At 50.0% G+C, this 19089-nt stretch overlaps 1 protein-coding gene across 1 annotated transcript in view; it reads right to left on the bottom strand.

Annotated features, from left to right (window-relative positions):
- Nucleotides 1–201: 201 nt before the first annotated feature.
- ELAC1 (elaC ribonuclease Z 1) overlaps nucleotides 202–19089 on the bottom strand; it is an 84435-nt gene continuing 65547 nt past the window's right edge. Inside the window, exons 5-6 of the mRNA XM_078674805.1 lie at nucleotides 1133–1248; nucleotides 202–784 (exon numbers count right to left, since the gene is read on the bottom strand). Of these exons, the coding sequence (XP_078530931.1) occupies nucleotides 1154–1248 (95 nt within the window). The 3' untranslated portion in view covers nucleotides 202–784; nucleotides 1133–1153. The remainder of the gene's footprint in view (nucleotides 785–1132; nucleotides 1249–19089) is intronic.

The following is a 19089-nucleotide window of genomic DNA, read 5'->3' as shown; positions in this document are numbered from 1 at the left end:
TAACCTTTATGTAGATCCACTAGTCGAAATCTGCAAAGATTCTAGCCTCTCCATCCACTAATATGGAGATGACTCGGAAATGTACCTGAAAACATCAACATTAAAAGACATCCTCACCTTGGGAGGAGTCGTATTTAACATCCAAACCTGGATGGAGAAGAATGTTCTAATCCTTAACTCATAAAAGAATGAATTCATGCTATTTTTCATAAAATTTAAAAAATCTTCCAACACAGATCTGTTACAAAAAAAAATAATTCACCCCCACTTTGCCATTGTCGGTTTCCTCTCTTGGAATAACACTAGAGCATTCTGTAACCATGGTCCTATGCAGAAAGTTGCCAAAAGCATTAATTCTATGTCAAGACCGGAGGTTCCTTAATGTGCTATCTTAACTTGCCTTAATATTAATAGCAGCAGTCAAGAAATATAAAAAAACTACAAATCTCAAGCTGCTTAGCAACATGCTAGCCAATGGGAATAAAAAATGTCATGTACATAACAACCAATAGTATAACACCAGTATGTATAATGTCCCACTTGACTGCCAACAGCCCTCTTTTCTTGGGCAAGAAGTTAGATAGGACCAGATAACAAAGGAAAAATGGAGAAAGCCATAATAAATGTAAACAATTCTTGGCAAAAGTTTGTACGATGGAAGATGTTGTCAAAGTTCCAAGGAGACCGGTAAACATCCATGTGGAAGTGTTGAAAAGGAAGAACCAGGAGAAGATTCCGTCTGAACCATGATATCCTTAAGAGAATGCAGGTGGTAGAGCAGGACCTGTTGTTAGGGCGGGAAAGAAAACTCAGGTTACAAAGTGTTGAGGTGGGATAGTACTTGCCTCCGTGTCTTGAATTAAATTAAGACTTTCCTTCATAAAATACTAGGAAAATCTACATTTTATGTCAACACCGGAGGCTCCTATTATGCTTGTTTAAAGCATGTTAACAACAGAAGCTGCAGTGAGAACATGTTTGCAATAAAATGTTCTACATATTTTATCATTGGGCCAGTCATCTGACCTCAGAATGTCCTCCAATCTGGAACCCGCCCAGAAGGGTTTTGATGCCATAGCACCCCTAGAGGAATGTGCCCAGAAAACAGAAATATCACTAATTGTTTACTCACCTAAAGCAAGATTCACAGTGATCATGCATATGGTGCTTGCATGCGTAAGAATCTGGTTGCAACTGGATACTTCTCAGCAACCTGCTCTCTTGGCGGCGATATTACAACATCCAATCCTGTAAAAGAAAAAAACAATTCACCGACAGAAGTCTGCACTTGAAAACATATGGTAATGTGTGTAAACACTGTGCAGTGGAGTTAGTTACTAACCGTTAGAATTTTTTTGTAAACTTGGCGATAGGAAGGGGGCGTGGCTTTACCACCGGCAAGCATGGACGCGTGAGCTGAGAGCTCCGCGCTTGCCTCGATATTTATCCTGTCTCAACCGTTGCCCTGGTGGTGCCCGCACCTCGGGGAGGCCCCCCGGGACCGTGTGGATCCCCGTGAGCTGCCTAGAGCCTGTAAACGCGAACTGCCGACGATGCCGGCGCTGAGATTCATGCCAGCCCACTCGGAAGGCGCGGCCATCTTGGTGAGGCGTGCGCTGGAGTCCACATCCCGGGCCTCGAGTGATTGTGGGGTCGCTGCGGGAGAGGAGCGGGCCGGCCGCGGCTACGCCTGGATTCGGGGCGCTGCGCCTACCACCACTGCACTGAGGCGGGGTTGTAACGGACTAGACTGCGGCATAGGTTGTCGACGCCGACCTGCAGGAGAGCACTGCAACTGAGGGCTGGTGGAGCCGCGAGGAGGCCGGCGTGGTGCGTTGTGCTGCTGCGGAGGTGAAGGCCATCTGAGTGCTAGCAGGAGCGGCCGGCTCGGAGCAGGGTGTCTACCCCCGGCGGAGGGACACAACCAAAGCGGCGGCGATGACCCTTCCTGTCAGGTAGCAGGTCACCGCGCCTGCATAAACTACATTACCCAGCATCTCCGGGCGTTGAACTACATTTCCCAGAGTCCCCGGCGTTACAGGATATTACGGGGCGGAGCCAGGTAACCGGTGCTCGTGATTCTGTTGCCGAGGCGGCGCAGCTCTTCTGCTGAGTCCTGTCCTGTTCTCCGGAGGTTTTGTCTTTACCCCCTTTCCATCGGAAGTTAAAGAACATTCTGTGCCGGTATTTAATCTACAAGCGCTGGCTAGCTCGTTTGCTTACTTTGCTTGGTGTTCTGTTTTGCCCCGCAGAGGCAAGGTACTGTGCCTGTGCTCGGGTCAGAGACAGGTGAGGGTTGCGCTGTGATATGTAACAGCGGGTTTGAAGTACTTTTCGTTTTCTACGTGATCGTCAGTGGCGGAGTGCAGGGGGGGATTGTTGGACCTCCGCACTACCGTCACGAACAGTGACTATGTAATACCATTAATCTACTTTGGATGTACAAGTGCCAAAGCGGATGACAGTAGTGAGTTAACTACGTCATACCGTGTTTGTTTGTTTGCTCTCAAGTGTATTGCTCTATTAAGGAGACTTTCCTCGCCACAATAATACACAGGGGAGGAATATTGGAACTTTCATTGGAGGAGCCTGTTCTTATTTACAGCACTAGTGCTGACTGTTCATTTGGGTGTTTGCTCTTACAGGATAAGAAGATATATTTAGAGTCTACAGTTAGTAGGCAAAGGGGTAGGTTGCTATATATATCTGCCAGTGTTTAGACAGATGGTGGTTTGGCTTCCTGCTCATACCTTTTGTTTATGTTTAATACAGGATAGAAGGAAGGTGTAAAGGATCAGCAGTTGGTGTATGTACGCGTTCATTTCAGGTGACTCTACCGGTTGTGCTTTAGTGAGACCTTAATGAGTGTAGGGATTACGAATTATATTATATTATTAACCAAAAGGCGGCCAATGCGGCAGTGGGAGACTTGTTGCGAAGAGTGCAGCAACTAGAGAAAAGAGCCGAGGATGCCGAAGGGCGCAATCGGCGCAATAACATACGGGTGGTGGGCCTACCCAAAAAAGTTGAAGGGGACAGTATGATCACCTATTTGGAAGCCTGGCTGCGCGATGTGGTCGCTCCTGATGGCTTGTCGCAGTTCTATACATTGGAGCGGGCTCATCAGGTGCCGTCCCGCCTGCCGGCTCTTGGCCGACCCCCTCGACCTGTGGTGGCGCGCCTATTGCACTTCAAAGACCGAGACGCCATCCTGCAGAAAGCACGGACAATGGGCCCCTATCGGGTGGACAATGCCTCTGTCTCCATTTATCCTGATTACTCCCATGAAAACCAGCGCAGCCGTTCTTCCTTTCTGGCGGTCAAGAAGGCCCTCCGCGACGAGGGCATACAGAATTCTCTCCTGTTCCCGGCCCGCCTGAAAGTGATGGTCGATGGTAAGGTTGTCCTTCTATAGCACACCGGATGACGCATGGCACTGGTTAGAGACGTATCGGGCTGGGACTGAATGGTTATAGGGGGAAGGAGAAGACAGCAGAGACCCGACCGAAGAGGCCGACAAATTAGGAAACAGGCAGCGGCTAGCCAGACACCGTCGATGTCGCAGATGGACTTAGAACGACGGGCGGCCCTTCAGGCGGTCTCCGTCATATCACAGCTACTGCTTCGTTGGCGGACTCAGGATCTCAGCGGGGATCAGAGGAGTTGGTGTCGGAGGGCTCTGAGGAAGGCTCCCGGAACATACCACGGTCACTCCGGGGACTGCTGATGGCCACCTAGACGAATGAACATTTCTGGTTCCGATGTGCACACAGTAAGGGGGTGTAATCCTGGCCACTGTATGGGATGGGAGGGGGCACGGCTGTGGGCCTGGAGACGATGGCAGGGGGTTTGATCCACTGTCTCATTGCCTAGAGGGATGGGAGCGGCGATTGCTTAGCAGGGGGGCTCCTCTGGGACGGGGCAGCGCTGGGGGGGATTCCATACTTGAGCATGAGCGCGGACGGAAAGACGGTGAGATCGTTGTCCAGCTTGTCCTGGTGTAGGGCTACCCCCTCGACCTCACGCTAGCTGTGAGACTCTGGTAGCTACCAGAGAGTTCCCGTTATTTGGTATTGGGTTTGGATGGGTAACTACGGTTTAGCACCTGTTCTGGGGAGGGGAGGGGACTGTCAGTGTGCCTGCTAGGCTAGAGGGGAGATTGTTCTGTTGCATGCTCCGCTATGGGGACCCGACTTGAGTTGAAATGTATCACCTGGAATGTGCGGGGGCTGAACTCCATGACGAAACGTTACAAAATACATGCATATTTAGTACGTAGGGGGATTCAGGTGGCCTTTTTGCGGGAAACCCACATTGATCAAGCTGAGGGGCGGGCACTACAGCGCAGATGGAGGGGCCAACTGTTTTATACCACCTATTCTGCATATGTGAGGGGGACTTTGGTCTGGGTGAGGTCAGGTGTTCCCTTCCAGCCTTTGACTACAGTAGTGGACCCAGAGGGGAGGTTTGTGGCAGTACTGGGGTGACTAGATGGGAGAGATGTGGCACTGTGTAGTGTCTATGTCCCGAACGTAGACCAGTCCGCTTTCTTCTCATGATTATCTGGGAAGCTTGCGTCATTCCTGACGGGCACGATGTTTTTGGGGGGTGATTTTAACTCATTCACTGATACAGACTTGGACTGGTCCCATCCCCCGTTGGCCCAGTCTGCAGTTCACCGACTAGCGAAGGTAAGACGCGAGTGGCAGAGCACCTGGGGTCTTGTTGATGCCTGGCGGACACATCATCCCACGGCTAGGGATTACTCATTTTATTCAGTACCGCATGATTTACATGTACGACTCAACAGTATTTTGTGTTCCCCCAGGAGCTCAGGAGCTGACTTGCCATAGTGAGTATTTAGCGAAGACAATCTCTGATCACAACCCTTGTCTGATAGCGGTACGGTGGTCCAGGCAACGACAGGCGATCCCCACGTGGCGCTTGAACCCTGTGACACTGCAGGACCCAGTTTTTAGTGCTGAGGTCTGGGATGGTATTGAGCATTACTTCACTGAGAACTCAGGGTTGGCATCAAGTAGGGCCCAAGAATGGGACGCTTTTAAAGCGGTAGTACGGGGAGTGTGTATCTCGTCCACAGCAGGAACTCGCAAAACGTTACTGCGTGACATAGAGCAGGAGGAGGATCACCTGCGTCAGACTGAGAAGGATAGTCACACGAATATGAAGGGGCAGGAGGCAGTTATTGCAGCGCGCGAAAAAGTGGCCGCTCAAATTGACCGGTTATGCTGTTTTGACTATAAGGAATACTTGGTGCGGTCCCACGCAGAGAGAGACAGAGTGGGATCCTTGTTGGCCTGGCTCATATGTGACGCATGCTCTGTTTTCTTTCTTTCGAAATTTGTTTCATGGTGACTGCAGCACCCACTGACATAGTGCATCACATGCCACTCTGGCCAATACATTTGGCTGATAGACCTCTAAGTTTCGTTTGTGTTATTTATACTATGGAGCTGGGGAAGTGAACCTGTAGCAGGTCTTTAATCTCTTTTTCCCTTTGACCCCTCTCTCTGTGTTTTTTGCAATAGTTTAGAGCAGCTGCCTGGCTGCGGGTCAATTTCTTAAAGAGACTACCCCGTTTAGGCTAGTCTTCTTAGTTACGGTGTTTCCGAACTTAAGATTGAGATAGATTCAGTGGTTATGAGCGGTCTCCTTTAATACTGGTTGCACCCACATCCTAGCGCGTACTATTTAAGTGGCACTCCTGATCTACATCATGGCAGAAATAAGTGGCTTAGCCTATGATGATTCTATGTATCAGTCCATACTGGACAGCATGCCTAGCATGCTTGAATCAGTACCAATTACTACTAGTGTTTCAGTAAGCTGCAGCTGGTGCAAAATGCTGCGGCCAGGTTGCTGACTAATACATCAAGGCGACAATCAGCTAAGCCCGCCTTAAAAGCATTGCATTGGCTCCCGGTGAGAGAGAGGGTCAAGTTTAAGGCTCTCTGTACGGCCCATAAGATTCTTCAAGGGAAAGGACCCCCCTCTTTAAGGAAGCTAGTGGTGCCTTATAAACCCAACAGAGCTCTTCGCTCTGATCAAAAACTTTTGTTACAGGTCCCCAGAGTTCATAAGGCTCGCACTGGAGGTAGAAGATTCTCGGTGCATACAGCCACCCTTTGGAATTCGCTCCCTTTGCAGCTGCGTCGTGAGACCTGCTTTCTTCGTTTTCGGAAGCTTCTGAAAACATATCTTTTCCCATCTTAAACACGCTGAATAGCTTTGCATTGGTCTGACGGACTTATTGACAAGCGCTGGGATGCCCAAGGGTAACCATGCGCTATATAAGACTCAAATAAATAAATAAATAAATAAAGTGATGACTGGACAAAGGTCTTAGTCTTGAAGAAGTCACATTCCCGTACTTTAGTACACGGGGTAGCTATGGCTGAATATTTAAGGGCCAGCTGTGCACCTCCAGGCCTGATTGTTGCCAACGCACCACGCCTGTTTTTGCAGGACAAAGCCTTTCTCAAAGATTGTTCTTTGATAGCTTGGAGGTGCACTAGAGACTGGCTAATTCTGATTATCAGTACAGCGAAGAGAATAGCTGACACTATTCTAGTAGAGATCCAGGTCCTTGAAGCTTCAATTAAAGCAACAATTACACCGACATTATTCAAGAGACAACAGGATGAATCTAATAAAAACATGACAGAATTTAAAGATAAAATTCTACAGACTAAACTTGACAAGTTTAAAAAGGATTTGTCCAAGTTTAATCATGAGCGAGTATATCCCTATACAAGTGATAGCTATACTCCCCCGATATTCAGGAATAATGGTAAACGGTTTGGGTCAAATTACTCAGGCTCCAGCTCATATGGTAGCGACTCAGATAACACCAACCCACCACAATTCCATCAGAGGGGTCGTGGGCGAGGCAATAGAGGATTCTCATATGGAAACCAGCCACCGAGTAACTTCCAACAATGGTGGCCACCCACACCTTGGGGTTACCCACCACAACAACAACATGGATATCCGCCACCACCGGGACATTTCCAAGGGTTCCCTAATGCATTTAACACACAGCCTTTTTTAGGGTTTGGCACACAAAGGAACAGGGGCAGGCGTCGGACTTCACAACAACCAGTGGTCCAGTGGGAAGACCAAACCGGCCCCCATTTAGGGACCCGGAGCCAGACAGCCAAAAATCTGCAGAAAGCAGGGACATCGACAAGTCTACCCTTGTAGTAAATCTCTCTACTAAGATCCTAACCCCACTTGAAGAATTAGTACTTAACAAGGGGTTGGGTTTTGTATTGACTAACACGGGAGACCCGTTCACGCTTCAATGTGAATTGAACCAATTTTACAGGAAACTGAAACTCCACTACTTCTTTAAGAACAAATCTGATGATCTAGAGAGCGCTCATGAAGTAAACACGGGGCTAAAGTTGAAATCTAAGTTCTTACCACCCGCACACACAGTTCCTCCACAGGTCCTGGCTTTTGAGCAAGCCGTAGATGAGGATGTTTCAAGACTATGGAAGACACAAGATAAGTCCTTTAAGAACTTGTCAGCACTAGAACTGAAGGCTTTGAAAAGTTTGTCGGATGACCAGCTAATAACAATAAAGCCCGCCGACAAAGGTGGTTCGATTGTCATTCTAAACACTTCTGATTATCGTTTAGAATGTCTAAGACAACTGGATGACAGGCGTGCGTATCTGCCCCTACAGGAAGACCCTACTGAGGATCTAATGAAACGTATCAAAGGGTTAGTAGAAGAAGCCCTAGCGGAGGGATGGATTTCTCCTAATGAGGGGTCTTTTCTGATAACTAAGTTTCCTGTCATGCCTTACTTTTACCTTCTCCCGAAGGTACATAAACCACAAAGACCCCCCCCCAGGGAGACCTATCATTTCCGGGATAGGTTCAGCTTTGGAACCCCTCTCCACTTTTGTGGACTTCTTTTTAAGGCCAATTGTGCACAGGATGCCGACCTACCTCCAAGATACTAAGGATGTGTTGAGGGTACTTCCAGAGATTGATTTCGACCCTGAGAGAGACCTATTGGTCTCCTTCGACGTTGAGTCACTATATACTTCTATCCCCCAGGATGAAACTCTTGAAGTTGTCACATCCATCCTGGGGGACAATATCTGTGAAACTATCACACCGATAGCCTTTATTATGGCTCTGGCGACACTGGCCATGAAAGACAACTATTTTCGTTTCGAGGACCAAATATATCTACAGACCTCTGGAACGAGCATGGGCAGCGTTTTCGTGCCGAGCCTAGCGAACCTGTACGTGCACCAATTCGAGCAACAGCACGCTCTTGCACCTACCAACCCATTTCGATCATCGATTAAATGGTGGAAACGCTATATCGATGATGTGTTGGTAGTGTGGCGAGGGAGCCTTGAATCGGTGAGTGATTTCCATCTCTGGCTGAACAGCAGGAACCAATTCCTAAGATTCACTTTTGAGGCCCAGAAGGAGAGTGTGATGGTGGGTCGGTCGCAGGCCGGAAAAGCAGGCAAGGAGGCCGTATATAGTGGGCTATACTGTTCGTTTATTGCACCAAGACAGAAAACAAAGTCCCAAAAGAAGGAAGGAGGTCCAGGGGAGGATGTCGCCGTTCTTTCCGGTTCTTAGGATCGGGTCCGGATCTTCGGGACTTCCGCCGACGGCTCCGGTAGTGGGGAGGATCCACAGAGGGCAACAAGAGGAGAAAAAACAAGGGACCGTTAGTCCTGTCTTGAGCCTTTGTGCAGGCAAGCACCAAAACACTGTCACCCGGGCAGTGAGGGGGACAAAAAAGAACCAGTGAGGTAAGGAAGGACTCGGGGTGGAGGAAAGACAGGACGGCAGATAGAAAAGGGTGTTGCTCGGTCGGACGTGGAGGGCTTTGTACACGGTGAGAGTGCTTTACAAGTATACTACAGTGCAAGGGATGTGTGACTCCAGTGAAAGGTGATATTTACAGGGACTATACAACGGGCTCCTAATGAGCTATGGAAAGAAGACTCTAGGGTACTCACGCGGTCCGCCGTAACTCTCCAGTGAGTCACGGACGCTCTTCAGCCACCTCCTGAGGACTCCACCACTCTTCGGTCCACACCTCTTCCTCGCACGCCTCCTCTCCTTCTCCAGCTCCCGTCCGAGTGTCCTGCCACGATGCTCCGACGGCGTTCCGCTTCCTGGGCTCGGCTTTTCCCTGTTCTGGCGCTGCCGCGGGGGCGGGACTTCCGGGGTAGAAGGGATGTGCTTCCTCCGGTATCAGGGCTCTGGTTGGTCCCTGCAACAGAGAGAAGGGCGGGGGTCCGTGGGTTATGGCTGCTGCTTCGAGTCCCGTCGCCGGAGCGGGACTGTGTCTTTGGGGTTGCCGTCGTGGCGAAAAGGAAGGAGGTACGTGTGGGGGAGGGCGGCTTCCCTTCAGGGGGGCCCGGGGTGCCGTCTCACATCCCCTTCCCCTAGCTGTCCTTCTGCTGTCCTTCTTGTACTGGGAGACAGGGGATATCGTGAAAGGAAGTCTGCATTACCCTGGTCTGATCCTTTTCTGTGTTTTGTCGTGAAACGGAAAGGCTGTAGGGACAGAAACCAGCGGAGGACCTGGTCGTTCTGGCCTTTGTTCCGGGCCATCCACTCCAAGGGGGCATGGTCGGTGTAGAGGAGAAAGTCTCTGCCTTCAAGGTAATAACGCAGGCTTTCCACAGCCCACTTGATTGCCAGGGCTTCTTTTTCCACGACAGCGTAATGTTTTTCTCTAGGGAACAGTTTGCGGCTCACATATAGTATGGGTCTTTCGTTCCCTAGGGCATCTTGTTGTGATAGCACTGCCCCCAGCCCTTGATCGGAAGCATCCGTTTGCAGAATAAACGGCAATGAATAGTCAGGGGGCACCAAGACCGGACTAGAGGTCAGGGCGTCTTTTAAGTCCGTGAAGGCCTTCCAGGCTTCGGGTGTGGGGTTTCGGAGCCGCTCATCAGATCGGTTTGTCTTCTTTAGGAGATCTGTGAGGGCTGCAGCTCTCTGGGAAAAGTTTGGTACAAACCGCCGATAATAGCCTAGAAGGCCCAAAAATGCTCGGAGGTCTTTCTTTGTCTGAGGGAAGGGAAGGGACTTGATGGCCACGTTTTGCTTTCTTGGGGTCTTATCAGGCCCTCCCCAGGAGATACCCAAGGTATTTGACTGTCTTGGCAGCCAGGGTAGTTTTGGCGGGGTTGATGGCAAACCCAAAGGACCCTAGGGAAGAAACAACGCTATGCAGATGTGTCAGGTGTTGGTCCCAGCTGTCACTAAAGATGACGATATCGTCTAGATATGCTCCAGCGTAACGGGAGTGGGGCCGTAGGACGTGGTTCATGGCACGCTGAAAAGTGGCGGGGGCGCCATGCAGCCCAAAGGGCATGACCGTGAATTGGTACAACCCCTCAGGGGTGGAAAAAGCGGTTTTCTTTTTGTCCTGTTCTCTGAGGGGTATTTGCCAATACCCTTTGCAGAGATCTAGGGTGGAGATGAATTTAGCCTTTCCTATCCTCTCTATCATCTCATCCACCTGGGGCAAGGGATAGGTGTCGAAGTTGGATACCTTATTGACCTCCCGAAAGTCAATACAAAACCTGACAGACCCGTCAGGTTTGGGCACCAGGACGATAGGGGAGTTCCAGTCGCTGACTGAGGGCTCTATGATACCCATCCTCTGCATCTCTTCTACTTCCTTCCGTATAACCGCCCTTCGGGCCTCTGGGACTCGATAGGGCCGTAAACGGACCACCTTTCCTGGTTCTGTGTCTATGACGTGTTCCGTGATAGTGGTTCGGCCTGGGGAAGAAGAAAAGACCCCTTTCACAGAACAGAGAGTTTCTCGGATGTCTCGGTTCTGGGTGGGATTCAGATCGGGGTCGATGCAGGGATCAAAAGGGAAAGGCATGGGCCGGCGGGTTCCGGCAAGAACCGGGCGGGGTCCTTCCCATTTTTTTAGCAGGTTCACGTGGTATATCTGGGTGGTACCCCGAGCGGGGTCCAGCTCTACCTCGTAGGTGACTGGGGTTACCTGCCGGCGGATGGCATAGGGGCCTTGCCATTGACCCAGGAGTTTTTGGTCTGACAAGGGCATCATAAGGAGGACCAAATCACCCACAGCGAAGACACGGGTTCGCGTGCCCTTGTCGTATTGCCTCTTCTGGGTGTTTTGGGCAGTTACTAGGTTCTGCCTTACGATGTCTCGTATCTGAGATAGGTGGGACTTCAGGTTTTCTAGATATTCAGGGAGTGGGCGGGTGCGATCAGGCTCTGCTTCCCAGGGCCATGTGCCATGTCTAACAGTGTACGTGGGGGCCTCCCATACAGCAACTCATATGGGGAATAACCAGTGCTGCTCTGGGTCTTGCAGCAAATGGCGAATAGTGCCAATGGTAGCATGTCTTCCCATCGTTTTGCTTCCAAGCCCAGGAGTTTTTTCAATGTTTGTTTTAATGTAGCGTTGTAGCGCTCAACTAATCCGTCAGTTTGCGGATGATACGCTGAAGTCCTGATCTGTTTTATCCCTAACTGGGAACAAACCTGTCTCATTAGAGCAGAAACGAAGGGGGTGCCCTGATCAGTCAGGATTTCCCGGGGAAACCCCACTCGGGAAAAGATGGAAATAAGGGCCTTGGCTATGCTCTGGGCCGTGGGTTGACGAAGGGGTATAGCCTCTGGGAAGCGGGTGGCATAGTCGACTATGACCAACGCGTAGCGACACCCACTACGGGAGGGTAGGAGGAGTCCGATGATATCCATCCCTATGCGGCTGAACGGGATGTCAATAAGGGGGAGAGGTAGTAAAGGCACTCGGGGGGGTCTGTGACGGCTGTTTTTCTGACAGACCGCACACTCACGGCAGTATGTTTTAATCTTCTGATGTACGCCAGGCCAGTAGAACTTTTCCAGAACCGCTTGACTGGTCTTCTCGTCCCCGAAGTGTCCCCCTAAAAGGTGGCTGTGAGCTAGGAAGAGAACTTTGTCATGGAAAGGACCAGGGATTAACAACTGGGGTTTCTGTTGGGGCCCCCCCTTTCGATACAGCAACCCGTTCCTTTTGTAAAAGTATGGACCTACTTGCAGCGGGTCCTCGTTATCCAGGGCCTTCCCCCACGCTTCCTGAAGGAGGGGATCCTCCTGCTGTGCTGCCCTGAAATCCCTGTCTGTCTGCCAGGGGTGGTCATCCGTGAGGGCGGGGTAAGCAGTGATGTAGTCCTTTTTTTCTCTTCTCCTCTGGCGTTTGGGCTTGTGCGGTTTGGGATCCGTAGTCGGGGTTGTTAGGCCTGAAGAATAGAGAGCCTCACTCCACCACTGAGCCAGGGAGTCTGTTGTGTCTTGGAGGAGCATAGGCAGTCCTGGATAGTCGCTCCCCAAAATGTCTTGCTCTGGTAGAGCCGACACCAGTCCGACAGTGAGACTTGTTCCGGGGTCTTTGGGGTGTTGGACATGAACCTGGGTGGTTGGATACCGTTTGGTATCCCCATGGACACACTGGATATCCACGACTCCTGTAGGGTTGCCAACTGGACAGGAGAAGTCCTGAGGCCGGAGAACGCTTTGACGACAACCGGTGTCGGCTAAAGCCATGACTCGCTGTCCGTCGATCGAGACGGGGCAATGAAACGGGGGAGGAGTGGTTTCCTGAGTGGAGCACACATAGTTTCGCACGAGACCGACCTCCATCGGCTCTTCTTTCTGTGGGCACACACGGGCAATGTGCCCAAAACCCCCGCACGAATAACACTGGGGTCCTGGATTAGGGGGCCAGAACAGGACCGGTGAGGGCATAAGGGGGCATGGTTCTGGTCTTCGTGGTAGCAGAGGCCGGGGGGGGGGGGCGAGGGCCTGTTGCGTTGTGGGGCCTGTGAAGATGGTCCTCCTTACCCCGCTGGAGTTCTTGCGCACGGCTAAAGGCACTCGCTATTTCGATGGCCGTGTCCAAAGTGAGGCGGGAGTGTTGTCTAACCCATCGCTGAGTAGCCGGGTACAGGGAGTTCAAGAACTGTTCGAGATATATTTTCTCCAGGATATTCTCTTTAGTGGAGGCTTCTGGTCTGAGCCAACGATTCGCCAGATCCCTAATCCGGAAGGAGAGTGCTCTGGGGTTCTCTTGGGGTTTCTCTTTCGCTTGTCTTAGTTGTACCCGGTAGGTCTCGTCGTCAATACCGAGACGCTCCAGGATACACCGTTTGATGTCCGCATATGGGTTGTTGCCCTGGATGTTGGCCTGTTGGTAGGCGGCCTGCAAGTCGCCTGTTAAAAGGGGACCTAGATATTGGCCCCATCGGTCCACAGGCCAGTTGGCTGCTTGGGCTAGTCGTTCAAAGTTAGTAAAGAAGTAGTCCGGGTCTTCCCCCGGCACGTACTTCTGGAGGACCACGGAGGGGAGACAGGCCACAGGCCTCTGTTGTCCCATGGCATCAGAGAGCTTTCCCAAAGCTTGTTCATGGGCTACTCCCAGGCCCTTCAGAACGTCGTGGAGCTGTCCTCGGTCGTCTTCCGCAGTCTTCAGGAACCGTTCCATGAGTTTTCCAAATTGGTCTTGTGATTCCGCCATTTTCGTCAGGACGGCCTCCATGCATCCGGCAGATCCCACTTCTGACACCAGATGTGATGGTGGGTCGGTCGCAGGCCGGAAAAGCAGGCAAGGAGGCCGTATATAGTGGGCTATACTGTTCGTTTATTGCACCAAGACAGAAAACAAAGTCCCAAAAGAAGGAAGGAGGTCCAGGGGAGGATGTCGCCGTTCTTTCCGGTTCTTGGGATCGGGTCCGGATCTTCGGGGCGTCCGCCGACGGCTCCGGTAGTGGGGAGGATCCACGGAGGGCAACAAGAGGAGAAAAAACAAGGGACCGTTAGTCCTGTCTTGAGCCTTTGTGCAGGCAAGCACCAAAACACCGTCACCCGGGCAGTGAGGGGGACAGAAAAGAACCAGTGAGGTAAGGAAGGACTCGGGGTGGAGGAAAGACAGGACGGCAGATAGAAAAGGGTGTTGCTTGGTCGGACGTGGAGGGATTTGTACACGGTGAGAGTGCTTTACAAGTATACTACAGTGCAAGGGATGTGTGACTCCAGAGAAAGGTGATATTTACAGGGACTATACAACGGGCTCCTAATGAGCTATGGAAAGAAGACTCTAGGGTACTCACGCGGTCCGCCGTAACTCTCCAGTGAGTCACGGCCGCTCTTCAGCCACCTCCTGAGGGCTCCACCACTCTTCGGTCCACACCTCTTCCTCGCACGCCTCCTCTCCTTCTCCAGCTCCAGTCCGAGTGTCCTGCCACGATGCTCCGACGGCGTTCCGCTTCCTGGGCTCGGCTTTTCCCTGTTCTGGCGCTGCCGCGGGGGTGGGACTTCCGGGGTAGAAGGGATATGCTTCCTCCGGTATCAGGGCTCTGGTTGGTCCCTGCAACAGAGAGAAGGGCGGGGGTCCGTGGGTTATGGCTGCTGCTTCGAGTCCCGTCGCCGGAGCGGGACTGTGTCTTTGGGGTTGCCGTCGTGGCAAAAAGGAAGGAGGTACGTGTGGGGGAGGGCGGCTTCCCTTCAGGGGGGCCCGGGGTGCCGTCTCACAGAGAGGCTGTCCTTTTTGGATCTCTCGATTTTTGTGACACCAACAGGCTTGCACAGTGAACTGTACAAAAAGCCAATGGCGAGAAATGTGTTACTTTTGTACGAGAGTCATCACCCTAAATCCCTACGGGACAATTTACCATACGGCCAGTTCCTCCGAGTTCGGAGGAATTGCTCTAGGGTGGTGGACTTTAAGACTCATGCGAAGAACTTGTCTTCTCAATTAGTGGAGCGACATTACCCGCGACCCCTGATTAAGCAGTCCCTCAAGCGAGCCTATAACAACAATCGGGAGGCGCTCCTAGAACCACCTGTTCCAAAAATCCCCACTGACAGACTAGCTTTTTTTAGTACCTTCAACACAAGAAGTAATAGTCTGCAGAAAATCATCAGGAAGCACTGGCGTATCCTTAATCATGGTAACGAGAAGATTGCATTACCTCTATTTGCTTTCAAAAGATCTAATAGCATCAGGGATCGCTTAGTACATATGCGCCCTAAGGAGACACCGAGGAGAATGGTGGGTACTTTGTGGGATTTCCCACCTGTAGTTGGGCACCACCCTTGTGGTAGTTGCTCAGTTTGCCCACAAACCAAACACTCTACTGAGATAAACATAGGCACATATAGGCCTTGGTTACACACTCACTTCACTAACTGTAACAGCGACAACCTCACCTACTTGTTGATCTGTCCGTGCTCCTCCCAGTATGTAGGAATGACTACCCGTAAGGTGAGAGTGCGTATGCTCAATCATAAGAGCTTGTTTCGCTGTAAGAAATCCTTGACGCACTTAACCAGACATTTCCTCAAGAAACAACATGGGGAATCAGATTTCGAATGGACGGTTTTGGAGAAGCCCTTTATGCCGTCTCATGTGAACGTGTCCATCTATCTCTTTTTGAGGGAGCAAAAATTGATTTTTAAGCTTTCCTCTGACACAGGTGGACTGAATGACCGGATACCATGGAATGCTTTCTAGTTCCCCCATGGCATCACTGAAATCAGCTTTTGGATAGACCTGAGGATATTATTCCCTGAGTTCACACCCCAAAAAGACTTCTTATGTGGTTGTGAGCTAAGTAGACTTTTACCTGAGATTTTTAAGTTACCATCATTCAGGCTTCTTTTTCCCATCCCCGCCCCCACTAAGACTATGAGATCTTATCGAAGTATTTGTCTTTACCCTTAATTCACAAGAGACATTTTGGAACCCCTCTAGAGTAGGTCAGCTATGCCCTGGCTAGGGCTTTAACACATGAGAACTTTAATACATGAGGGTAATTGACCACACTATTTCAACACCCACTAAGTATGTATTGGTATGGGCTTTTTAACACATGAGAACTTTAACACATGAGGGTAATTGACCACACTATTTCAACACCCATTAAGTATGCATAGGCCAGCGTTTAAGACATTAGGGGGTCTGATAACATACTAACAACAGAGTCAATACTGATCAGGCATTATTGCTGATTGGAACTACCAAGATGGCCGATTCTCGGTCATCTTGTAGTTCTAGTCCCACATTCCATTCGCTGTTGAATTATATTATATGTTTGAGCCTGAGTTTATAGTTTATAATCAATAAGTTAAATTATGGCTCCCAACGGTAAATTCTGAATATCAAAACAGACACCGCCTTGTCCCCTTTGTATTAACATCGGTGTCTCTTATAGCGCGCGTGCCTCCGGGACTACAAACATGTCCGCGATGTCGTCATTGTGTAGTCCCGCGGAAGGATCTAGACGCCCGGTTTTTGAATACTTTTAGGCGCTGCCTTAAGAAACGTTTTTTCCAATAACGACACCTGGGGTCTTGCACTGTTGTGGTTATTTAAATATCAAGGGCAAGAACCAAGAATTAAATAAACGGAATAGACTAGTTAGGATGGGACAGGGTTGTATGAAAGCAAAGTAGTCCCCTTTGCTGTAAGAGGATTTATACGCACATTTCTGCCGTTCCGGTGCCTCCCCCAAGCCTCAGGAAAGTTTGGTGGCACCGTCGGACAGGTGAGAGAGCAGGCTACATGGCAATTCTTTTTAGCAGTTATGCTTGGTGGTTTTTTGACTCTCTTTGCTGCCAGTTTGGATCAGGGTCGATTAAACTGACTTTAAAGTGAAGGAGTGAATTTAACAGCATAGTTCACTACCTATTAGTGAGACAACATGGTTGTTCTAAGATATAGTACATGCTTGTGATGAGGAGCTAGGCAGGCGTTTTTTAATGCTAGTCTAGGGGGTAACGACCAGTGTGTGGGAGTTCGCGCTCTGGCATTGCATTGATTTGTGGACGAATAGGATGAATCCAGCAGGGAATAGAGATAGGCACCGTTAGATTCTACATAAAGAGTGGAGTTTTGATGCCTCCCCCTGTTTGCACACTTTTTGTTCCACAGTGCGGGGCCTCGTGTACCTGAGCATGGTCCAGGTGAGGTGAGGTCCAGTCTCCTGTCATTTCGGGTGAGCAATAAACTATAAATGTTTTAATACACGTAAGAGATGATGTGAGCACGTGTGTCTGTGAATCTCTCAAAGTTCTGTACCAATATGAGTAACAGATGTATATTTTCTTTAGATCACGTTGAGTATCCATTTGACAAGAAGGATGAGTACATTACTGTAGGTACAGGTTGTATCATTCCTACATCTACTATTTTTCATTTTCACTGATTAGGTCGGTGTAATATTTTCACACACCTGTTACAGTAGCAACGTTTAAGAGCAGTGGCCCTGATGAAAGCCAAGGAACGTTTTGCCCGGTAGGCAGAAACATATTGGCCCCAATTGCGACATTTGTTCCATACTGTCGTTTGCACTGTTCCTGTTCTTTTAATTAGGGGATGTGCCTTGTTCCCATTAAAGAGTTGTTTAGACATATCACCCTATTTTAAACTCACCACTTTTTTGTTAGGTTGCACTGTGTTTTCACCATTTCCCTTCAACCATCATAAACTGGCCAACAATTGGTGGTTCATAGCGTACTGTGGACCTGATCCAGTATTAACAACTTACTGTGTGACATGGGGTCTAGATGATCTAAGGACCGGCCTGGTCACAGTGTGGACGGCCATATGATATGACTGATCACTTGGTTCGTTTGATGGTTATCCATAATAAGATGTTCTGGATTTTGTTGACCAGTTTCTGAGTAAGCTTTAGATATTTGAGTTTATATTTCTCACACACGTGACTCATGCTCTGTTTTCTTTCTTTAGAAATTTGTTTCATGGTGACTGCAGCACCCACTGACATAGTGCATCACATGCCAGTCTGGCCAATACATTTGGCTGATAGACCTCTCAGGTTCTTTTGTGTTATTTTGGCTAATACAGCACCCCGGGGTACTCCGAATTTTATCACTGACTATGGTGGATGGGGACCTAGTACACTCACAGAAGGAGATTAATGATCCGGTTCTGGTCTACTACACATCCCTCTACCGGAGCACGATGCGTGATCTGCCAGACGGAGTCAATGACTTTCTCTCGGCAGCGCAACTCCCACGGTTAGATCCTGTACAGGGGGACAAACTAGGAGAGGAAATATCATTAGGAGAGATCCGAACAGCGATCAAGCATATGGCTAGGCGGAAGACGCCGGGAGCTGATGGCCTCCCTGTGGAGTTTTATGCGGCGTATGTAGACCTCCTTGCACCGCAATTGCAGTCAGTGTACAGAGAGGCTTGGGAACTGGGTAGGCTGGCGTCGACCACCAGAGAAGCGATCATAGTGCCGCTGTTGAAGCGAGGTGGGGATCCCTGCTCTTGATCGGCATATTGGCCACTTTCGATACTCACAGTGGATTACAAAATTCTGAGTAAGATTCTTGCAACGCGACTTTTAGAACACATGTGTACTTTTGTACACCCGGATGAAGCGGGTTTCATCCCCACCAGGAACACGGCGATGTGTATACGTCGGCTGATTAGGGTTATGGGTGGTGGACGCGATAGGGTGCTGGGCGCGGTGGTGTTATCGGTTGACATTGAGAAGGCCTTTGACAGTGTGGAATGGCCATATCTGTTTCAAGTGCTGAGGGTATTTGGTCTTGGGGATCAGTTTGTACGGTGGACCCAACTGTTATACAATTCTGCTACAGCTAGGGTTCGTACGGTGCCTGCCATCTCAGCGGCATATCAGGTAGGGAGGGGCACCGGGCAGGGCTGTTCCTTATCGCCGTTATTGTTTGCCCTGGCGCATGCTAGACTGGGACGATCTTACGAAGGCCTATCATTACGAGGGGAGACCCATTACATCTCCCTGCACGCAGACGATTTACTGCTGTACTTGGCGGATGTGGATGACTCTCTACAGGGTGCCAAAGTCCTGCTTTGGGAGTTTGGCCGTCTCTCGGGGTTAAGGGTGAATTGGGGTAAAACCTGTTTGTTCTCTTTGGCTCTGGATGGCCAGGTACCTCTGACAGTGGGGGATTTGCGATGGGAACCTCAATGTTTACCTTACCTGGGTGCCCGTATTTACCACTCAGCCCGACCTCTTGGAAGGCAATGTGG

The sequence above is a fragment of the Lissotriton helveticus genome, chromosome 2_1 (genome assembly GCF_964261635.1).
Source record: "Lissotriton helveticus chromosome 2_1, aLisHel1.1, whole genome shotgun sequence".
Taxonomy (NCBI): Eukaryota; Metazoa; Chordata; class Amphibia; order Caudata; family Salamandridae; genus Lissotriton; species Lissotriton helveticus.
This window is presented reverse-complemented; position numbering and strand designations above follow the sequence as displayed.